The following is a 24,188-nucleotide window of genomic DNA, read 5'->3' on the forward strand; positions in this document are numbered from 1 at the left end:
AGTCGCGACTCGAGCTCCCTGCTGATGCGCCCGGGAGAGCCCGCGGGGAGCGGGGGGCTGGGGCCCTGCACCGCATCAGGGACCCCGAGGAAGCTCCGGGCTCGGGGCTCCGGGGCTCCGGGTCAGGCCATTAGCCCGGCTCTGGTCCCTGCGGCCTTCCGGGGAGTGGCCCAGCGGGTGGAGGCTCTCGCTGGCTCTCTCTGTAGCCCTGCCTTTCAAATAAATAAATAAATCTTTAAAAAAAAAAAAGCAGCCGCGGATCTGAGGGAAGTCTCCTGAAAACAGAGATCCAGGAAAGCGAAACTAAAGCTTCAGGCACCTCCTCCTCCTCCTCCTCCGTAGGCACCACACCCTGGTGATGCAAACGAGGGTTGGCATTGAGGAAGCAGAAGGTAAAGGAACTTCCATAAAACGGGGATAACAACATTCTGTCTCACACTGTTTTGAATGAAAAAGCACAGACATCAGATGCTTTCTGCCTCAAAACAGATGATTTTCTACTCACCTGTGTAGAAGAGATCTGTAAGCAACCTGGTAAGTACAATACCTACTATTCATTATTATTACTACTACCTATATCGGCATTTTATTGTATGGGAAGAAATCTACTTTTTGGCAGAAAAAATTGAAATATACATACCCAACAAAAAATATTCTAAGCCTAGAAATTCTTAACTATTTGTTGCTGTGACAGGAGTCTTCTTTGTATTAGTTAGAAAATGAGTCATCAATACGCCATTAAAAAAACACCTTTTTTTTTTTAAGATTTTTTTACTTTTTTTGAAAGGCAGAGTTAGGACCAAAAAAAAAGCACTTTTATTGATGAAATCCCCCAAGCCATCTTTAGAAAGAAAAGTGAGAATACTAAAGTGTATATTCATCAAGGAGATATTTCACCACTCGCTCTAAGGAATCGGCAGTTTATAAAATGTTTGCAGATATCAGTTCAGATGATAGAGGGAGAGAGAGAAAAGCAGGAAGATGAAACAGGCAGGCATGCTACTCCCAAGTCCTGGGATTACAACTTTCTGCTGCTTCTAAAAGCCCCCCGTCCGCAGGTGTCTGCTTGCTGCCCGAGGAAGCAATGAGGAAGTCCAAAAGGCCGGGAGGATGGCATTTCTGGACAGACGCCTGGTCCTCAGCTGCCCTTAGGAAAGCTACCAGCCCCACAGTTCAGAAATGTCTGTGGGTTGCAGCAGGAAACACACTGTGTTTTCTTTTGTAATCTTGGTTGCTAAGAGCCTTGTGAGCAGATCAAGTACATAAAATTGAAAGTAGCTATTTCAGGCACTGACTGTGCCCGGTGGCTGTGCCTAGTTTTCCTTCCTACCTTTATTTTCACCTCTCCCTCCTTTCTTGACCTAAGGGTTCTAATCTGAGTATGCTCCACTTCCTCCTTTACCTAAAAACCGTGTTTGGCAGCAGAGAGCGTGGAGACATCATTCACAGGTGGACCCCGCAACACAGTGGACACTCTCCAAGTGTGGCAACTGCTTTAAAACTAATTTCTTGAAAGGCACAGTTCTCAGGACTCCAGCAAAGGCCTGTGTCCATGGCACCCCTGTGGGAGATCTGGACTGAGTTCCCAGCTCCTGGCCCAACCCTGGCTGGCTGTTGTGGGCATTTGAGGAGTGAACCAGCAGATAGAAAATCAGTTAATCAATCTCTCTCTCCTGTCCCCTCCCCTCCCCTCCCCTTCTTTCCCCTCTATAAGAATAAAAATAGACAGAGGCTTTAGGGGAAGCAGTATCAAAGTGAAACTGTTCAGTCATGACCAAAACATCCATAATCTGTAGAGGAAAACAGGAACAGCTCGCTCCTTTTTTATTCTCTTACTTTCCCAACCAAATGTGCAGACCCAGCTCTCCATCCCTTTAAGCCTCTATGAGGACCTGACTGTATGTTCCTGGTGTGCAGCTCATGTGTAAACGAAATCATCCATCCAAATCGCCACTCAGGGTCCTAGTCTGGTGTGTGACATATCATCTCACAGGTGGCCGACGTCCAGCCCACAGGCCACACAGGCCCGCAAAATCACCTGGTCTGGCCCTGCCAAGGCAACCACAGCTGGGACTTCTCAAAGTTGAACTCTGTGGCTGGTGAATTTTTAAGTTGATAATTCTGTGTGGCCTGTACATGACATTCTAATTAACCAAATAGCCCCTAGGAAAAAAAATAATAAAAGGTTCCCCACCCCTGATTCTAGAGAGTAGGGGCTGAGGGTGGGCTTGGAAGGGAAGTCCCAGCTGATGGAGCGAGAGAGGGAGAGCTCAGGAAAGCATCCTGGTAGACAGGGCAAAAAGTGACAGTGAGCATGACGCCTGGGTGCCTGCGCCCACCCAGCAGCAGCAATGACGAGGGTTGTTGCAGTGGGGCTGATGGCACGGAAGTGAGCTCCATCAGGTGCAATAGAAGGGTCTCTGTCAAGGGATACATGAAAAGTGACTTAGGTTGCAGGGTTGCGAGAGCAGGGTGGAATCAGTTTCAAGCAACTATGAAACCCATTATGAATCAACGGGAGATGAGGTGTTCAAAATCTAATCCTGTAATCTGAGGCTGCCATAAGAAATGTCTGGTAAAACATCAGGACCAGACACCCAGAATAGAATTAGTCATCATTCTTGGTTCAAAATACATCATCATCTCTTTCTATGCAAGTATCTCTTCTATTTTATTCATTTTTAAATTTATTTTATAATTTGGAGGCATAATTCACTATTTAATTGAAGTCACAGTGGTTAGCATTCAGCAGAGAGGTCGGGCCGCCACTCAGGATGCCCGCATCCCGAATCACAGAGCCAGGATTTAACTCCTGCCTCCACTTCCCAGTTTCCTGCTGAGGTGCGCCCTGGCTCAAGCAGCCAAGTGTCTGCCCTGATCTGTAGCAGACCTGGATGTGTTCCTTGCTGGTGGCTTTGATCTGACTCAGCCCTGGCGGTTGCAGGCATCTGGGGAGTCAACCGGTAGATGGGACATCTCTCTTTCCTTCTCTCTCTGTCTCCCCCTTTCAAATGAAATGAATAAATATAAATAAAATAAAGTTAAATGAAGTACAATTTATACAAAAGAAATCAATCTCAAGAGTATAACTCTATGAAATATTTATATGTATTTATCAAACCAGAACAAAATATAAAATATTTTCATCACACCAGAAGTTTTTCTTGTGCTCTTGCCCCAAAAATATCTTCTCACCAAAAGGTAACTCCTAGTCTAACTTCTATAATAGATTAATTTTACCTGTTCTTAAGCTTCATATAAATGGAATCCTACACTATGTTTTCTGCTATACTGGTCTCTTGCACTCAACATCACATACGTGAGATTCATCTTTGTCTTTTCCTGTATCGGTAATTTAATCTTTCTTGCTAGAATTGCTGAGTCATAGGGCAGATATATATTTAACTTTATAAAAATTGCCAAATAGTTTCTCAGAGGAGCTGAAATAATTTACATTCCCACCAGCAATATCTAAGCACTCTATTGGTCCCAAATCCATTTGCTTCTGTTAGTGTTAAATTTTAGCCATTCTGGTGGGTGTGTAGTACTGTCTCATTGTAGTTTGACTTTGCACATCCTTGATGGTTAAAGAGCACTATGGGGTCCTAATGGTTGCATCCATTCACATGACTGTCAAAGGCTCCCCTAGTTTAAGAGAAGGTAGGCCAAGTCTGGTCCTCAACCCAAGCCCAGAAACAGCAAATGCCAAAAAGCCTACCTAAGCAGGAGCCTTCCTTTTTGGAATTCGAGTTCATCTAGTCATTACAGTCTAGTCTACCTGCAACTCTGTGATGAATGCAAAGTTTAAGTTCCATGACTTATCTGATATCTTCCCTCATGTTGCAGTGGGAGCATCAGTTCCCTTCTTTAATCACCACCTCATACATAGTAGGAAGTGAGGTCTTTCCACTTCTTCTCAAGTCAGTTTTGATAAATTCTATTTTTCAAGGAGTTTCTTCAGTTATTTTCATCTTTGAGATTTATTTACCTAAAATTGGTGGCAATGACTTCTAATCCCTTTCTTTTTTACAGCATTTGATGTCAATTACTTGTGCCATGGGTCTTTTGCAAGGGTACATCAAAAAGCTCATGGGAGATGTTATAAAAATTATGCATGAATTTTCTTTCTTTTGCACCAAAATGAACAAAGCTCAACTGAATTTTCTGCAAAGTTTTTTAAGAATCCTTGGATTTCTTTGTAAATCTTTCCATGAATGAGTCAATTTTATTATTCTTTATCAAGAACAACTTTAGGGCTTTGTTAAATCTCTTTTTTCATTTTATAGAACTCAGCTCCTTATTTTCTCATTTCTTCTTTTTCTTTGTAATTTTTTTGAGAAGCAGAAAGAGAGAGCCTCCTTCCACTTGTTCACTCTCTTAAGTGCCCACAACAACCAGGGCTGGGCCAGACCTGAAGCCAAGAGCCAGGAATTCAATGCAGGTCTCCATGTGGGTGGCAGGGATCCATCATCAATCACTTGAGCCATCACCCTGCCTCCCAGTGTCTGCATTAGCAGGAAGCTGGAGTCAGAACCTGGAGACAGGTGTTGAAGCCAGGCACTGCCAAGTGGAATACTGGCATCTTCACTAGCATCAGCCCAGGTCAAACACCCATCTTTCCTACCCACTTACTTACGATTTCTTCTGTTGTCCTTTAATCTTACTAAGTTACCTACTGTATGTTTTTCTCATCCTTCTATTTTTATAAAAGCACTTAAGTCTATATAAAATTTCTACAAGTATTATTGGCACTGTTTTTTTTATAAAGTTTGATAGGCAGCATTTTCACTGCTATTCAATTCTACATATTTCTTCTTTAATGTATGCCATTGTAATTTTTTATTTTTCAGTTAAACTTTTGAGATTGTTACAGTTCACATAGAGTTGTTAAGAAATAATGAGGTACTCTGTGTCACTTATCCCACTTTTGGTAAAGTCCTACAGTCTAGAGTACAAAATCACAACCAAAATATTGACTTTAATACATTCAGAACATAAAACAATCCCATCACCTTAAGGATTTCTCATGTTGCTTTTTTATAGCTAAACCCACTTCGTTATCCCCAGGTAACTATCAGTCTCTTTCTAGAAGAGATTTTTTTCTAGAATTTTTACCATTTCAAGAATGCTGCCCACATGGAGTTGTACAGACTAACTCATTTGGGGATTGGCCTTTCCCACTCAGTGTAATTCTCTGGAGAATTAGGTAGGTTGTTATGTCAATAATTTATTCCTTTTTTTATAACAGTCTTTTTTATAGTCTTTTGCAGAAAATAGTTTTTAATTAGAGTTTCTTTTTTTAAAGATTTTTTTTATTTATTTGAAAGAATTACATAGAGAGGTAGAGATAGAGAGAGAGGTCTTCTATCCGATGGTTTACTCCCTAGATAGCCACAATGGCCGGAGCTGTGCCAATCCGAAGCCAGGAGCTTCTTCCAGGTCTCCCACACGGGTGCAGGGGCCCGAGGACTTGGGCCATCTTCTACTGCTTTCCCAGGCAACAGCAGAGAGCTGGATTGGAAGTGGAGCAGCCGGGACTAGAACCAGAGCCCATGTGGGATGCCAGCGCTTCAGACCAGGGTTTCCACCCGCTGTGCCACAGCGGCGGCCTAGACAGAGTTTCAATTTGCCACTTTATCCTCTTATGGATCATGCTTTAAGAACTATATTTTCTCCTGGATATTTCTCTTCTCTAAGATTTCCAGTTTTACATTTTATATTTAATTTCACAACTTGTTCTAAGTTAATTTTTGAATAAGGTATGAGGAGGTCAGGTTGAGTTTCCATTTTTTGTTTTATTTTTGTCCATGAATGCCCAATGACTTGGGCATCATTTGCTGAAACAATTATTCTATCTCCATAAACGTGTTTTTGCATATTTGTCAGAAATCAATTAGATATATTTGTGTGAGTCTACCTCTGAAGTCCTACTTTGTTCCATTAACAATGTGTCTATTTCCCCACCAATATCATGTAGCCTTGATTACTGTAGTTATGAGTCTAGAAAAATCAATTGCCCTCATTTTATTCTTATAAAACTTCTTAAATTATCTGAATTATTGTACTTCCTTTGCCTTTCCATGTAAATTTTACAGTGACCAATTCTTTCAACAGGAGTCATGCTGAAATCCCCATACAATTATTCTAAACTAGTGCTATGATTTGGGGACTTAACACCCTTACTACGTAAAATTCCCAGTCTGTGAACACGTTATGTCTCTCAGTTTATTTAGGTATTCTTTGATTTCTTTGATCAGTGTTTTGTACTTTTCAGCATAAGTCTATATGTTTTGTTAGATTTATACCTAAGTATTTCAGGAGAATTTTTCTAAGTGACTCTAAATACAATTGATTTTAATTTGAGTGTTCTTGTGTCTATTGCTATTATAGAGCAAGACAGTTTTTTTTACATGGTTATCTTTCATTTTGAAATTTATTGGTCCTATGAATATTTTTGTGCATTCTTTGCATTATTTAGACAATCATCTGAAAGTAGTGACAGCTTTATTCCTTCCTTCCCACACATTATGTTTTTATTTTGTCTTCTTGTTTTATTGCACTGGCTAGAACTTTCAAGGCTATGTTGAATAAAACTGCTAAGAGTGGTTATCCTCGCCTAATTTCCAATTTTAAGGGAAAAGCTACACTCTTTCACCAATAATTATATTGTCAGCTGAAGGTTTTTTTTATAGGTACTCTTTATCAAGCTCAACTTTAGCCCTAGTTTTCTGAGAATTTCTATTATGAATGTATGTTGAATTTTGTCAGATGGTTTTTCTGCATCTGTTGATATGATTGGGTTCTTTTTTTCCTCTGAGGCCTGTAAATATGGCACACTTCACTTACTGACTTTAAATACTGAACCATTTTACGTTCCTGGACCAGACATCATTTGATCTGGTGATAATTCTCATCTATATTGCTGAGTTCCACTTGCTAGTGGTATGTAAGGATTTTCTGCACTGCCTTTGTCTTGTTTTGCAAATAAGGCAATACTAGTTTCAGAAATGAATTTGGAAGCATTCTTCTTTTTCTATTTCCAGGAAGAGGTTGTATAAAAGCAACATTAGTCCTTTAAGTGGTTGGTGGAATTCTCCTACAAAACTGGGGGTTTTCTTTTGCAGAATATTTCTACGGTTCAAATCAAATTTTCTTAGAAGTTAGGAGGCTATACAAAATATCTGTTTCATGTAGGATGACTTGTGGAAGTTCATCCATTTTGAGTTACCAGATTTATGTGTATAAAGTTGTTCCTTGTACTCTCTCCTTGTCCTTTTGAGCATTATAGGGTTTGAAATTATATTCACTGTTTCATTTCTCTTATTAGTAAACTGTGTTTTCTCTTTTTTATTCTGTTAGTTTTGTAGAGAATTTTATTCATAAATCCAAAAAGGCAAATCTTTGTTTCACTTATTTTTTCCATTGTTTTTCTATTTTCAATTTAATTAGTTCTACTCTTTAAAAAAAAAAAGATTGATTTTATTTATTTGAAAGGCGGAGTTACAGAGAGGGGGGAAGAGATAAAGAGAGAGGTCTTCCATTCACTGGCTCACTCTCCAAATGGCTGCAAAAGCTGGGGTGGGCCATCCTGAAGCCAGGAGCCACGAGCTTCTTCCAGGTCTCCCATATGTGTGCTGGATCCGCCTCTGCTGCTTTCCCAGGCACATTAGCAGGGAGCTGGATTGAAAGTGGAGCAGCCAGGACTCGAACAAACGCCCATATGGGATGCCAGCGCTGAAGGTGGCAGCCTAACCTGCTACACCACAGTGCTGCCCCCTGCTCTTATCTTTTTTATTTCTTCCTTTTCTGATTGCTTTGGGTTTACTTTTCCAGGTTTTTGAAATAAAACTTTCTTATTTTTGGAATCTTTCTCTTTTCTAATGTATGCATTTTTTCCCTAAGTTTTTCTTTCTACACTGCTTTCCCTGTGTCCCACAAATTCTGATATGTTGTATTTTCATTATGGCTCATTGCATTATATTTTTTTATTTCACTGAAGACTTTTTCTTTGGTGCATGAATTATTTAAAAGTGTGTGACTTTGTGTTTAGTGATTTTTCCACTTGACTTTGTTATTTAATTCTATTAAATTCCATTATAGTTGGCAAACATAGTCTGTATGTTTCAAATTCCTTTAAATGTATTGAAGCTTGCTTTATCATTTTGGATATCATCTACCTGGGCACTGAAAAGAATGGTACTCTGCTACTGTTGGATGGAGTGTTCTGTAATTGTGATTTAGAACCTGCTGGTTGATAGCGTTGTTATATTTCTATAGCCTCACTATTATTGTGTCTTATGTTGTATCAGTTGTTGAGATACATGTACTGAAGTCTCTAACTACAATCGTGGATTTATTTCAAAGTAAAAGCTCTGTCCGTGTTACTTCACACATGCTGCGACTTTTTTGCTTGGTGAATACTTTGAGCATTGCTCTGTCTGCTGTAATTATAATATTATAATGTTGTAATTATAATATTATAATTTTATAATATTCCTGTCTCTGGTAATTCTCTTTGCTCTGAAGGCTGCTTTATCTGGCATTAATGTAGTTACTTTGTGTTTATTCATTAATTAAAATACCTTTATCTATTCTTTTCACTTGCAACCTACCTGTATCATTGTATTTCAGGTGTCTTACAGACAAGGTATAGTTATGTCATGTTTTTAATACATTCTGACACATCTGTCTGTTAATTTCTGAACTAAGGCTTTTTATATTCAATGCATTTTTTAAAGATTTATTTATTTTGAAGCTCAGAGTTAGAGAGAGAGGGAGGGAGGGAGGGAGGAAGGAGCGGGGGAGAGAGAGAGAGAGAGAGAGAGAGAGAGATATCGATCTTCCACATGCTGGTTCACTTCCCAAATGGCCTCAATGGCTGGGATGGGCCAGGTCAAAGCCAGGATCCTGGAACTTCTTCCAGGTCTCCCACATGAGTGGCAGGGGTCCAAGCACACGGGCCATCTTCCGCTGCTTTTCCCAGGCCATTAACAGAGAGCTGGGTTGGAAGTGGAGCAGCCAGGACACAAACTGGTTTCCATATGGGATGCCAGCGTCACAGGTGGCAGCTTTACCCACTGCACCATAATGCCAGCCCCATGTAGTCACTGATATGAAGGCTTCTATCTGTCTTTTTATCATGTGTTTTTTGTTTCTTCTCTATTTTTTATTTCTCTATTAGGTTTTCTTGCCTTATTATAGGTTACCTGAAAAATTTTCTACATTTCCATTTCTATCTGTCATATATCTGAGTGTACCACCTTGTATACCTCTGTGAGTGATTGCTCCAGATGCTACATCATATATGCATAACTTATGACAGTCTACTGGTGTTAATAGTGCCTGATTACATGAAAAGTAGAAACATTACTTGTTTTTGCACCTCCTTACCCTGTCTTTTACAATTATCTCAAGTGTTTCCACTTGATTTAGAACTATGCATTTAAAACCATATCAGACATTGAGTCAACCATCAGACATACTTCATAAAACTCAAAAGGAGGAAATCTATTGCATTTACCAATATTTTTGTTTTACATCTTTTTTCTTCCTTATGTCCTAAGCTTCTCTTTTATCATTTCTTTTCTATTTAGAGAACTTCCTTTAGCCATTCTTTTTTCTTTTACGGTTTCATTTATTTATTTGAGAGGTAGAGTTACAGACAGAGAGAAGGAGAGAAAAATGTTTTCCATCTGCTGGTTCACTCACCAAATGGCCACAATGGCCGGAGCTGAGCCAATCCGAAGCCAGGAGCCAGGAGCTTCTTCTAGGTTTCCCATGCAGGCGCAGGGGCCCAAGGACTTGGGCCATCTTCTACTGCTTTCCCAGGCCACAGCAGAGAGCTATATGGGAAGAGGAGCAGCCAGGACACAAACTGGTGCCCATATAGGATGCTGGCTGACACCACAGGCAGAGGCTTGGCCTACTGTACCACAGGGCCAGCCCTTTTAGCCATTCTCTAAGGGTAAATCTGCTGATAACAAATTTTCTCAGTTTTCCTTCATCTGAGAATATATTTCGTTCCCCTTCATTCATTGAAAATATTTTTACTGGTTATAAGAATCTAGGTTGACAACATCTGAATAATATTTGCTGTCTGAATAATATTTGTCACCTAATAATAATAATTCCATTTCCTTCTAATCTCCATGGTTTGCAATTCAAATTGTTTTTCCTATGTAGGGGGAATATTTTTTCTTGTTTTAAGCTTTTAAATATTTGAGTATGATACATCTTGGTATAGATTTTTTTTGGTTGATCCTGTTTGTAGTTCCTTCAAATTCCTGAATCTGTAGTTATGTTTATTATTATTAATTTTTTTTGCAAAATTGGAGAAGTTTTCAGGTATCATTTCTTTATTTTTTATTTTCTTTTTTATTTATTTTTTATTTAGTAAATATAAATTTTCAAAGTATGGTTAATGGATTACAATGGCTCCCCCCCCATAATTTCCCTCCCACTCACATCCCTCCCATCTCCCACTCCCTCTCCCATTCCATTCACATCAAGATTCATTTTCAATTATCTTTATATACAGAAGATCAATTCGGTATATATTAAGTAAAGATTTCATCAGTTTGCACCCACACAGAAACACAAAGTGTAAAATACTGTTGCAGTACTAGTTATAGCATTACTTCACATTGGACAACACATTAAGGACAGATCCCACATGAGAAGTAAGTACACAGTGACTCCTGTTGTTGACTTAACAATTTGACACTCTTGTTTATGGCATCAGTAATCTCCCTAGGCTCTAGTATCACGTATCATTTCTTTAAGTACTACTGCAGTCACTTACTCTTTCTATTCTTCCAGGACTCCAATGATATAAATATTAAATCTTTGATTATCATCTACAGACTCTGAGGCTCCACTGACTTTCCAGTAGTCTATGTTCTCTTTCTTGTCCATGCAGGTTACTTTCTACTATTCTATCTTCCAGCTCATTGATTCATTCCTTTCTTCTCTGTTCTTCTGTAGAGACAACCCACTAAGTGCTTTCTCTTCATTACTGAATTTTGCCTTTTTGCCTTTCATTACATATAATTTTTTCTAGAGTTTTTAGTTGTTCTTAGGGAGAATTAGGACAAAGTAAAATCTATGCTGTATTCTGAGAGGAAGAACCAACATGAACTTTCAGAGTATCATGTTCCTGTTTGTGTATCTTTATTTCTAATCTAGCTAGTAAGCTATTGTCATTACTCCTTCCCTCTATTTATTTATTTTTTTATTTATTTATTTTTTTGACAGGCAGAGTGGACAGTGAGAGAGAGAGAGACAGAGAGAAAGCTCTTCCTCCCATTGGTTCACCCCTCAGTGGCCGCCTCGGCTGGCGCGCTGCGCCGATCCGAAGCCAGGAGCCAGGTGCTTCTCCTGGTCTCCCATGTGGGTGCAGGGCCCAAGCACTTGGACCATCCTCCACTGCCTTTCCGGGCCACAGCAGAGAGCTGGCCTGGAAGAGGAGCAACCAGGACAGAATCTGGCACCCCGACCAGGACTAGAACCTGGGGTGCCAGTGCCACAAGTGGAGGATTAGCCTAGTGAGCCGTGGCACCGGCCCCCTTCCCTCTATTTAAATAAACTGCTGGGGCCGGCCCTGTGCCATAGCGGGTAAAGCCACTGCCTACAGTGTTGGCATCTCATATGGGCACCGGTTCGAGTCCCGGCTGCTCTACTTCTGATCCAGCTCTCTGCTATGGCCTGGAAAAGCAGTAGAGGATGGCCCAAGCCCTTGGGCCCCTGCACCCGTGTGGAAGACCCAGGAGAAGCTCCTGGCCCCTGGCTTCAGGTCAGCGCAGGTCCAGCTGTTGCGGCCACTTGGAAGGTGAACCAGCAGATGGAAGATCTGTCTCTTTGCCTCTCTCTCTCGGTGTAACTCTAGCTTTCAAAGAAATAAATAAATCTTTATATAAATGAATAAATAAATAAACTTCCTGCTTGTAAACAAGAGGAGGCAGGAGACTTTTTTATTAATTTCTAAAAACACACAACATAAAATATTCAATCTTAACCATTTTTCAGTGTGCAGTCCAATAATGTTAAGCATAGTCAAACTGCTGTTCAACAGATCTTTCAAAACTGAGAGCCTGTTCCCAGCACAGAACAACTCACCATCTCTTCACATGGTGCAGTTTGGATATGATTTGGCTCTGATCTTTGAACCCCAAAATCAAAAGCTAATGATCCTGAGAGTGAAATTCCAATTATAGTGCTTAGGAGTTAGCTAGTGAGAGGCCCTTACGTCTTTGGGGGCATGCCCTTGAGAAGCAGTTGGTTGTAAACGCGGGTGGGTCAGCCCAGTGCCCCCACCCCGCGCTGTTTCCTAGCTGACCATCGGATCTTTCCTCTGCACATGCTGAAACATTGCCATCCACCACCCTCACCAGACACCAAACCAGTGGGACTGCTCAAACTTGGACTTAATATCCATAACTGTGAGCTAAAAATACTTTGCTCTTTATAAAGTTAGTTTCCTCGAGTACTTCATTATAGTGACAAAAAGCTGACTAATACAACAGATACAGCTGCTTGGGACACTCGCATCTCCTATCAGAGTGCCAGGTTCAAGTCTGGATACTAACCTAGTATCTGATACACGATTTTAAAATATTTCCCCCCATCCCACAGAGACAAAGGTCTTCTTTTGCCATTGGTTCACCCTCCAATGGCCGCCGCGGCTGGGGCACTGCGGCCGGCGCACCGTGCTGATCCAATGGCAGGAGCCAGGTGCTTCTCCTGGTCTCCCATGGGGTGCAGGGCTCAAGTACTTGGGCCATCCTCCACTGCACTCCCTGGCCACAGCAGAGAGCTGGCCTGGAAGAGGGGCAACCGGGACAGAATCCAGCGTCCCGACCAGGACTAGAACCCGGTGTGCCGGCGCCGCAAGGCGGAGGATTAGCCTAGTGAGCCGCGGCGCAGGCTGGGAATTCTCTTTAAAGTCTGGTACATCTGAAGTAAATCTGTCTCCTCCTCTAATGTTTTTGTCTGTCTGGATTATTTTTAATTTGATTTTCTTAATTTCTACAGAGCAAATTATAAAGAGAAAATTCATTTAACTCACTTTTTAAGAAGGCATTAAATCTTCTGGATTTTCCATCATTGTGGGATTATAGAAGAGGTAGGTTTTCTCTTAATTTTGTTTAAATGTAACTGCCTATTTTATGCTGATACAAGTGTAAGTCATGCTTCTTGTGTACTTTCTGTGCGTATGGAAATTACCTAATTCCCCCACAAAAATGACTTAAATCTTGGACTGTAGCTCTGGCATCTCTATGTCTAGAAAGAAATGGAAATCCCAACCCCAAATATGTGTCTACCTCTGGATAGCAATATTTCTTGGCATTTGTTCTTGAAACTGGGGGTAAGTAATCCACCTGCCATCATTCCCCAGGCTGTCTCCTGTGTCACTTTGATTTCTCTCACAATGAATGAAAATATCATTCATTGTAATGGCTTACATATTTGAATAGTATTTAAGGCAGATTATTATTATTTGGATTTTTTTCTTCTAAGTATTGCTATATTTCTGTAGCCTAGATTACCAGAGAGTAGTCTGACAATTTTCAGCACAAAGCATTATGCCAGTTATTGTTCAGAAATCAGTCGCTATTAATTATTATGTGAAAAAAATACTTCAGTACAATAGTAGCCCCCAAATTCACTACTCAGATATCATGGAAGAGAACAGTTCAAAGACCAAATAAAGACACTTGAAGCTCATGCATTGTGAAATCTATCCAAATACACACAGGGAAAAAAAGTAGATAATGCACTTTGGTTAAATACAAGGATCTCATTTCCTGAGTTATAAAACTCACATGTCCTCTCTCCCCCTATCTGCTATGCCAGCACTCCCCCTTGATTGTGAAATTTCAAGAACTGGGTTTTAGAGGTCTGTCCAAAGGGGTTCAGCAGATACAAGAGGCTCTGTAAATGCTATTCACTTGCTGTCATCAGAGAGCTACAAAGGAGTAAGTATGCCGACTACAAATATAGGTCATTAGTGAGCCTGATAGGTTGTTCTGGATTTTGTTTATGCTTCTCCAGTAGAAGGTGTCCCCCACAGTTACCCAGTTAAGACCTCAAAACCACTGTGCTTCCTGTTTATCTCATGACTATTTACTATCTTGGCCCTTCTATTAGTTCCTAACAATCCTTAACGCTCCTATGTTTTGTTTGCTTTATGTCTATCATAATAACATGTTTCAAAAGCTATTTCATTCTTAGCTGTTTTCATATATCCTTATTTTTCCTCTTATTTTCTATAGAATTGTTATATTTTAAATAATATAGCAAACAGACATTATAGCAAATAATCATCAACTAAATAAAACAGTTCTATATATATTGACTACAAGCATCCCCACAATACCCTTAATGAATGAATCCAGAGAAGAGAATTGTGCCTGGTATGCTACCACTTATACAACCAAAAAATATGACCAAGAAAGTGTCTATGTACTCGTATTTGGTGGCATTTCTCTGTAAGGATGCAAAAGAAAGTGGTGATGGTAAGAACTGTATGAGTCAGCGCTTAGTCACCACAATGAAATGCCTATGAAAAGCTATTTATGATGGAAGTAGGTTTGTTTGGGCTGATGGTTTTGCAGCTTCACAGTCTGTATCAGTCAGCTTTTTTTTTTTTTTTTTTTTTTTTTTTTTTTTTTTTACCATCAATGAAATACCTGAGAGAAGCTACCCATGAAGAGAAGTCTACTTGGGCTCACAGTTTTGGAGCCTCACAGCCCTAGACCAGGTGGTCCTTCAGACCTGGCGTCTGCTGCAGACCGCCGGATCACAGGAGCACAAAGTCAGGGCGCATGTTCCTCTGTGTAGTCTCTCCTTCTAAAGCTACCAGGGAGGCTCCACCTAGCATCTCGCTCCTATTAACCACTTCCTTCTGTTCCACGGCTTCTGTTCTGTTGTTCTGTGGCTTCTGTTCCCACCCTCCCAGTACCTGAACAGAAGATTTGGGGAGTTGAATACCTGCATGAATTGGGGAATCAAGTCACATTCAGATTAGCGCATTTCAAGATGGGGCCATCCTGCTGGTTCAGCGGAAGACAATGGAGTCATTGCTGCAGAGTCCTGAGGTGGCACGGAACATCGGAGAGCAAGAGGGAGGCAGGACGGTGTGCCAAGCCAGGAAGAAGAGAGATTAGCTAGGCCTGGCTCAGGCTTTTATAACAAACCCTTTGTGGAGAACTACCTTCCAGCGGCTCATCCTCTGTAACCTAAGGACCTCCCACCAAGCCCACCCCTTAGGCACCATCGCTGGATGCAGCTTCCGCTCTCAGCACCATCAGTTGATGACTTTGGGCTTTACTGTCTGCAGGAGTCTGGGAGCCACATCCTACTCAAGCCATAGCAGGAGATAATTAGCTGACGTCATTTAGAACTTTCTAAATCTTAGAAGACATGTGTTAGAAATGCTATTGAAAACTGATTGTATGAAAATTTTCCTAATAAAAATACTAAATCCTTTTTCTTTCCCCATCTATAGATATCAGCATGGCAGAACAACCGGAGCTTCCAGAAAACACAGATGACTGGACAAAAGAGGATGTAAACAGGTGGTTAGAAAGCCATAAGATCCACCAAAAACACAGGGATATCTTGGTTGCACAAGATGTGAGTGGAGCAGTCTTGAAGTTTTTAAAGAAATCAGATCTTATTGAAATGGGCATAACACATGGACCAGCTGTCCAAATAGAAGGACTGTTCAGAGAATTGCAGAAAACATCTTCTAAAGACCCTATTCGGACATCTGAGCAGAAAAAAGGCAGTAAAAATGTTAGTAATAAACAACCATTGGTCCAAAAGGAAAAGAGAGACACTTCAAAGCAAAAACAAAAGAATAAAGAGAACTCAGATCCGGCTGATGGCTCTGCTGCGAGTCCAGGTGAGAAAGAGCCTAAGTCACCAAAAACTGAGCTCACGGACAATGAAGATGAAAGAGGAGACACGAAAGAAAAGCTGCCAGCCAAAGAACCATCATGCCGGTCACATCCTTTTAATAAATTTGATGAGCAATGGCGTTACAAACTCCATTTTATTCTACAGCCTGAGACAGGACCACACAATCTCATTGATCCAATACATGAATACAAAGCCTTTACAAATGCAGAAAAAAACACAGAAGAGGATGGGAAAATGAAATTTAGCAATGAGGTTTTCGAATTTGCTTCTGCTTGCATGAATTCACGTACCAATGGCACCATTCATTTTGGAGTTAAAGACAAACCCCAGGGGCAAATTGTTGGTGTGAAACTTGCCAGTATCACCAAGAATGCTCTCATTGACCACTTCGATGAGATGATACCCAAGTATTTTGAAGAGCATCAAGTTCAACAAGCAAAGAGTTGCATTCGAGTGCCAAGATTTGTGGAAGTTTTACTTCCAGATAGTACTGTGTCTGACAGGTTTGTTATTGAGGTGGATGTCATTCCACATTACTCTGTATGTGGACATGACTATTTCCAGATTAAAAAGCAAATTTACGACAACAACAACAAAAAGTGGGAACAAAGTTCAAAATTCTCAGTCTTGGTGCGAGATGGGGCCAGAACTGTGAACATCGTGAAAACTAAAACAGATTTCAAAATGTTCAAATTAAATTTAAAAACACTGGCAGAGTCTAGGAAAGAAGCAGAAGACAACTGCACAGCCAAAACAAACAACAGACATGAAGGGTTCAGGCTGGTTGAACTGTTGACAGGAAACCAGGATTTGTTAGATAATTCATACTATGACTGGTACATTCTTGTAACAAACAAGTGTCATCCAAATCAAATACAATATTTGGATTTTCTAAAGGAAATTAAGTGGTTTGCTGTGTTGGAGTTTGATCCTGAATCTGAAAGTAACGGAGTAGTTAGAAGTTTCAAAGAAAGCAGACTGGCAAACCTTCACTTTCCAAGTCAATACTCAGAAGGGAAAACCACAACAAATGAGATGATTTCCAATCTGAATCTCTACCAGCAACCCAGCTGGATTTTCTGTAATGGCCGGTCAGACCTTGGCATTGAAAAGTATAAACCCTTGGATCCGATTTCCTGGCAGAGAGAGAGAGCATCTGAAGTCAGGAAACTGATTTCATTTCTGACACATGAAGACGTAATGCCCAAAGGAAAGTTTTTGGTAGTATTTTTATTACTCTCCCCTGTGGACGACCCAAGAGACCCCCTCATCGAGACGTTTTGTGCTTTCTACCAAGATCTCAAAGGAATGGAAAATATACTGTGTATTTGTGTACATCCACAAATATGTCAGGGATGGAAAGATCTGCTTGAAGCAAGATTAACAAAAGAGCAAGATGAATTGTCAAACCAGTGTATCTCTGCTTTAAATCTTCAAGAGATAAACGGCACAATTCTTAAACTAAAATCTGTCACTCAGTCTTCAAAGAGATTTTTGCCGTCTATTGGTTCATCTACTGTCCTGCTGAAAAAGCAAGAAGATACCATGACTGCTCTGGAAATTCTCTGTGAAAACGAATGTGAAGATACACTGTTAAAGGATGACAAAAAGAAATTCCTTGAATTCAAGGCATCAAAAGAGAAAGCTTTCTATCGAGGTGGCAAAGTCTCATGGTGGAACTTCTATTTTTCTTCCGAAAACCATTCTTCAGCTTTTGTCAAAAGGGATAAATATGAAAGACTTGAAGCAATGATTCAAAACTGGGCAGATTCTTCTAAGCCAATATGCGCCAAAATTATCCACCTGTACCATCATCCCGGTTGTGGAGGGACCACCTTGGCTATGCATATTCTCTGGGAACTAAGGAAGAAGTTCAGATGTGCTGTGCTGAAAAATAAGACCGTGGATTTTTCTGAAATTGGAGAACAGGTGACCAATTTAATAACCTATGGGACAACCAACCATCAGGAATACTTACCTGTACTACTCCTTGTTGATGATTTTGAAGAGCAAGACAATGTCTTCCTTCTGCAGTCTTCTATTCAAACAGCTGTAGCTGAAAAGCACATTCGATATGAAAAACCTCTAGTGATCATCCTAAATTGTATGAGATCACAAAACCCCGAAAAAAGTGCAAAGATCCCAGATAGTGTTGCCCTGTTACACCACCTGTCTCCCAAAGAACAGAGAGCTTTCGAGCTTAAATTGGAAAAGATCAAAAAAGAGTACGATAACTTTGAAGACTTTTATTCCTTCATGATCATGAAAACAAACTTTAATAAAGAGTACATAGAAAATGTTGTCAGAAATATCTTGAAAGGGCAGGATCCTTCCACCAAGGAAGCAAAGCTCTTCTCTTTTCTGGCTCTTCTTAATTCATACGTGCCTGATACTACCATTTCACTGTCACAGTGTGAGAATTTCCTAGGAATTGCAAATAAGAAAGCTTTCTGGGGAACAGAAAAACTTGAAGAAAAGATGGGCACCTATTCTACAATTCTGATAAGAACAGAGGTGTTAGAATGTGGGATGTACTGTGGAGTGCGTATCATTCATCCGTTGATTGCAAGTCTCTCATTGGAAGAACTGAAGAACAGTTATGGCTTGGGTAGAAGTCAGATGATGCTGGATATGTTAACAGAAAATTTGTTCTATGAGACTGGTATAGGGAAAAGCAAATTTTTGCAAGATGTGCAGACACTGTTGCTCACAAGACACCGTAATGAGCATGAAGATGAAACAGGAAATTGGTTCTCCCCATTCATTGAAGCGTTACATAAAGATGAAGGAAATGACGCAGTTAAGAAGGTATTAGAAAAAGGTATCAATCGGTTCAACAAAAATGCATTCATTCGCCAAGCCTTGGCAAGACATTTCTACATTAAAGAGAAGGACTTCAGCAATGCTCTACATTGGGCGAAAGAAGCAAAAAAATTAGAACCCTACAATTCTTATATCTCAGATACACTGGGTCAAGTTTACAAAAGTAAACTAAGATGGTGGATAGAGGATAATGGGCGAGGCAATACCATTTCAGCTAATGATCTCACTGACCTTTTGCAATTAGCAGTACATGCAGCAGAAGCATTCAAAGAATCTCAACGGCAAAGTGAAGACAGAGAATATGAAGGGAAGGAGCGCCTGTACCAGAAGTCAAAGAGGAGGTATGATACGTACAACATAGCTGGTTACCAAGGAGAGATAGAAGTGGGACTCTACACAATCCAGATTCTCCAGCTCATCCCTTTCTTTGACAATAAAAATGAACTATCGAAAAAAGATATGGTCAATTTTGTCTCAGGAACCAGTGATATTCCAGGGGACTCAAACAATGAATTTAAGTCAGTCCTCAAGAATTTCATTCCTTATCTGACCAATTTACGATTTTCTTTAAAAAAGTCCTTTGATTTTTTTGATGATTACTTTGTCCTTCTAAAGCCAAGGAACAACATCAAGCAAAATGAAGAGACCAAAACTCGGAGAAAGGTGGCTACATGTTTTAAGAGGTATCTAGATATATTTGGTCCCTCAGCGGAGATATTAAGCAAAGGTCTTGGATCAAAGATCAGTTTGTCACTTCAAGTACAGGAATGCAGGAGAAGCCTGGAAGCTTTAAAAGCAGACAAGTTTTCAGGGCTCCTGGAATATCTTGTCAAAAGTCAAGAACACGCAATAAGCACCATGGAAAATATAGTGCATAAGTACACGTTTCTCTTTGAACAAAGCACTGAGAAAATCCAGCTAAAGGAAAAGCAAAATTTCATTTTAGCCAACATCATTCTCTCCTGCATTAAACCTACCTCCAAGTCAGTGAAGACAATTAAAAAACTGAAAGATCAGCTTCAAGAAATTTTGCAACAAGTAGGCCTGAATTGCCGCTTTTCAGAACCTTATTTCCTAGCTTCGCTCTTATTCTGGCCAGAAAACCAACAGCTGGATCAGGATTCTAAACAAATGGAAAAGTATGCTCAGTCGCTGGAGAACTCTTTCAGGGGGCAGTATAAACACATGTATCGTACAAAGCAACCCATTGCATATTTCTTTCTTGGAAAAGGTAACAATATGAACAGACTTGTCCACAAAGGAAAAATTGATCAATGCTTTGAAAAGACACTTGATATTAATTCCTTGTGGCAAAGTGGAGATGTATGGAAGGAGAGAAAAGTCCAGGAACTTCTACTTCGTTTACAGGGTCGAGCTGAAAATAACTGTTTATATATAGAATATGGAGTCAGCGACAAAATCACATTACCCATCACTCCTGCTTTCTGGGGTCAACTTAGAAGTGGTAGAAGCATAGACAAAGTGTCTTTTTATCTGGGATTTTCCATTGGAGGCCCACTTGCTTATGATATTGAGATCATTTAAGAGCCTAATCTCCTCTCCCCCTGGAATGTGGTCTCAGTATCACCAATTTTGTTTTTTAAATCCAAGACTTATTGTATAAATTTGTAGATACAACCCCAACAGCTCTTCAGGCCTGTCCATAAAGTATTTACTGTCCACTTCTGCATCTTATGAGTCCTAAAAAGACTCTGGTGAAGGAAAGGGTGAGAGATGTGGAAAGGAGCAGTCCTCTTCCCTGGTTTGTTTAACACCACCAAGGAAAAAATAATGAAGTCCTAAGGATGGAATAAGGAGAAGTAAATGTAGTAAGCTGGCCATACAGGACCAGACCACTTCCCCCAATCACTCCGCCAACACATGGACTAGAAGCTTGGCTACTTTCCTATCAAGAGTGAAATTTTTCAGAACAGGGAAAAATAGTCATAGTTCTAAGACATTAAAATGTCTGGAAAACATTTCATGAAAAAAGTAAAATCCTCTCACTTTGAGGAGCAACATCTGTTCTTATCAAGTATGGCATAAAGGGATCATCTCCGTGACATCTTTCAAAACAGAAGACCAACCAAATAGCTGAAGGTAATACACTCGTAAGTACCTCCTCCAAACAAACAAATCAAACACAGATACCCAGACTCCAAAGACTACTGAACAAAAAGGACTACTGTGAAAAGACCAATGAGCCCTCTACCCACAGAATCCCCTTGTACTGGGAAGAGCTGTGTACTGAAGAAATCAACCAGTGAGGTATAATTAAAATGTAATTCCCCCTCATAAAATTATGGATATGGACAATTGTCACTGACTGCCAAAATCATTAGAAAGTAAGCCGAAAGAAGCAACTTTGGAAGAGATGAAACAGCTTGTCCTGAATTCTGAACGATATTGGCATCAGAGTGAAAGAATCTGATGCTAGAGGTCTAGAAGTATTAGAGGAACACACACAGTATCTGTGAAACATGAGCCAGATAATTAATCCTGAATTTTATCCAGCCTCTGGATCTTACTTCCCACTTCAAAGAAACACAGAAAAGAAAGAATCATGTTAAACACCAGCATAAAAATGCAATCAACGATACCCAGGAGAAGGAAACTCAAGAGACAGATGAGGAAATCAAAGAAATTGCAAAGGACCCAAAAGGGAGCAGGAATCCACACATTACAAGAGACTTGGGAGACACACCAGCTAAATGCAATATGTTGACTTTGGACCCTGATTTAAACAAACTAATTCTAAAAGACATGATTAGGCAGTAAGAAATTTGCAAGATTTCAACTCATATTTGAAAATATGAAGGTGTGATTGTTGATTTGTTCCATGAGACGATGCTACCACTCTGGTTATGTTTTCAAGAAGGTTTTTATTTTGAGATATATACAGAAGTTTTTGTGAATAAAGTTGCAATCTAGGATTTGTTTTGAAGTAATTCTGTGGGAGAGGACAGGGTTGGAGAAAAAGAAGTAGATGGGCAGTGTAATTGCGACAAGATTGGACCCAAGTTAAAGATTGCCATTGGTGCATATATGGGGACCTTAGACTCATTTGTCTTTTGATTGTGCTTTCTAAATTTACTGTTGTGTTTGCAAAACAAACCCAAATAAGCAATTTTTTTGTCTTTCAAATCTCATCAGAACTTTTTTATTGGAAGAAATTTTTCCCTTGCTTCTGCATGAAAGTTCAGTACCATAACTCACCTGCTCACTCTACTGTGATTGGGCTTTGATTGAAAAATTGCATCTTTGGTATACAAGGTGATATTTTGTTATGCTCCCCATTGTGCAGTGATGAAATCATGCTAATTAATACATTCATTACTTCACAACATTATGTTGTGTGTGTGTGGTGGGAACATTTAAAATGAGTTGTCGTAGCAATTTTCAACAATACAAAACAGTATACTTAACTCCAGTCCCCACACTGTACAACAGCTTTCCAGAACTTCAACTTAACTGGAACTCTGTACAGTTTGACAAGCATCTCTTCGTTTCCTGACAGCTCCTACCCCTGCACACTTGGTAACCACCATTGTACTCTCTGCTTCACAAGTTCCACACTTTAGATTCCATATGTGAGAGATCATGCAGTATTTGCCTTTCTATACCTGCCTTATTTCTCTCAATCTTGATTTGAGGAAAATAACAAATTCTCTGGTTAAACACAGTCTTGCTTTAGAAATTAGAACATCCAAGCCAGCGCCATGGCTCACTTGGCTAATCCTCCACCTGCGGCGTCGGCACCCCGGGTTCTAGTCCCAGTTGGGGTGCCAGGTACTAGTCCCAGTTGCTCTTCTTCTAGTCCAGCTCTCTGCTGTGTCCCAGGAGGGCAGCAGAGGATGGCCCAAGTGCTTGGGTCCCTGCACCCACATGGGAGACTGGGAGGAAGTACCCGGCTCCTGGCTTCAGATCAGCTCAGCGCCGGCCATAGTGGCCATTAGGGGAGTGAACCAATGGAAGGAAGACCTTTCTCTCTGTCTCTCTCTCTCTCTCTCACTGTCTATAACTCTCTCTCTCTCTGTCTCTATCACTGTCTAACTCTGCCTGGCAAAAAAAAAAGAAAAAAGATATTAGAACATCTAGACACACTTTCCTGTGGTGGCACTTCTCACTATGTCCCAGGTTCCAGTTCACTCTAGACAGAACTGCCTTCTGTTTGATTCTGCTGAAGCCAAATTAAGCCATCATAGGCAGCTGCTGTCTCCATCCTGACCTCCCTTGGACTCAAGAATATTTGTTCTACCTCTGGTAGGCGTAAAGCTCACTTCCAACCTTGGGAACAAAATACCTTGTAAAGTCAGGAGGACACAGACACTCCAAGGAGTCAAACCCCACCCCACACCAGCACACCACTAGCCTCCAATGAGGTTCCTGTGAAGGTCAGCGAGAACTTTTCTCCAAAAAGACCTCTTCATGAAGGCTCGCTTCTTCAGTACGAGTGCCAGCAGCAGGCTAACTACAGCTTGGGGGCCAAAACTGCTTTCTTTGTGAATAAGGTTTCATTGAAACAAAGCCATGCTCATTTGTCCTTGTAAACAAAGCTTTATTGAAACATGGCCATGCTCTAAGTATTGACTTTGGCTGCATTTGTGCTAACAATAGAGTTGAGAAGCTGCTACAGAGACCAGGTGGCCTATGGAGCCTAAAATGTTTACTATCAAGCTGTTTACAGAAAGCTGACTTGCGCTGCTCTTTGTCAGCCCTTGCATGCTTTATTGTATGGCGTGTGTCTAATTGGTTCCTAGATAGCTACTCTAAAATTATGCACTTTGGTTGATCACCTCATTTTGAGATCTGATTTTTATCATTTTTGGGCCAAGGATAACTTTTAACACACCTTAAACAGATAAAATGTATTTTCACTCAGAAAAATCCAGGTCCACTTTTCCAAAAAACAGCAGAGTAATAAATGTGTGTGTTTTCCTTTTTCAAATTAAATAAGAAGTCTGCATTATACTGAATGATTTTCATAAAACATATAGTTTTATAGTTTCTGTAGGACTATAGAATTTGATCTTGGAAAATATCTTCATCTGTTCCTACTACTATCACAAAAAAAAATCTTTGCCTAGATCCTTTACAAAGAACAGAACTTCCTTTCTCATGATTGGGAAGCTGGAAAGTCCCAGATCAAGGTATGAACAGATCCGTGTCTGGAGAAGAACTTGCTGAGTCCTCACACAGCAGAAAGATGGGAAGGCAAAAGGGTGAATATTGGTGGTTTTTTTTTTTTTTTTTTACAGGCAGAGTGAACAGTGAGAGAGAGAGACAGAGAGAAAGGTCTTCCTTTGCCGTTGGTTCACCCTCCAATGGCCGCCGCAGCTGGGGCACCACGCTGATCCAAAGGCAGGAACCAGGTAGTTCTCCTGGTCTCCGATGGGGTGCAGGGCCCAAGCACTTGGGCCATCCTCCACTGCACTCCCTGGCCA

At 40.4% G+C, this 24,188-nt stretch overlaps 1 protein-coding gene across 3 annotated transcripts; it reads left to right on the forward strand.

Moving 5' to 3' along the window:
• Positions 1–21,677, forward strand: SAMD9 (sterile alpha motif domain containing 9). Of its 3 annotated transcripts, XM_051852994.2 has the most exons (4): positions 60–534; positions 13,030–13,120; positions 13,852–13,973; positions 15,506–21,677. In XM_051852994.2, the coding sequence occupies exon 4, from the start codon at positions 15,514–15,516 to the stop codon at positions 20,287–20,289; it is 4,776 nt and encodes a 1,591-aa protein (XP_051708954.2). In that variant the 5' UTR covers positions 60–534; positions 13,030–13,120; positions 13,852–13,973; positions 15,506–15,513; the 3' UTR covers positions 20,290–21,677. The 3 variants fall into 3 exon arrangements, with proteins under 3 accessions (XP_051708952.2, XP_051708954.2, XP_051708955.2); XM_051852992.2 differs by lacking the exon at positions 13,852–13,973 and having other exon boundaries at positions 1–534; XM_051852995.2 differs by lacking the exons at positions 13,030–13,120; positions 13,852–13,973 and having other exon boundaries at positions 73–534.
• The last annotated feature ends 2,511 nt before the right edge of the window (positions 21,678–24,188 follow it).

This window comes from Oryctolagus cuniculus, chromosome 16 (assembly GCF_964237555.1).
Source record: "Oryctolagus cuniculus chromosome 16, mOryCun1.1, whole genome shotgun sequence".
NCBI classification, from domain to species: domain Eukaryota; kingdom Metazoa; phylum Chordata; class Mammalia; order Lagomorpha; family Leporidae; genus Oryctolagus; species Oryctolagus cuniculus.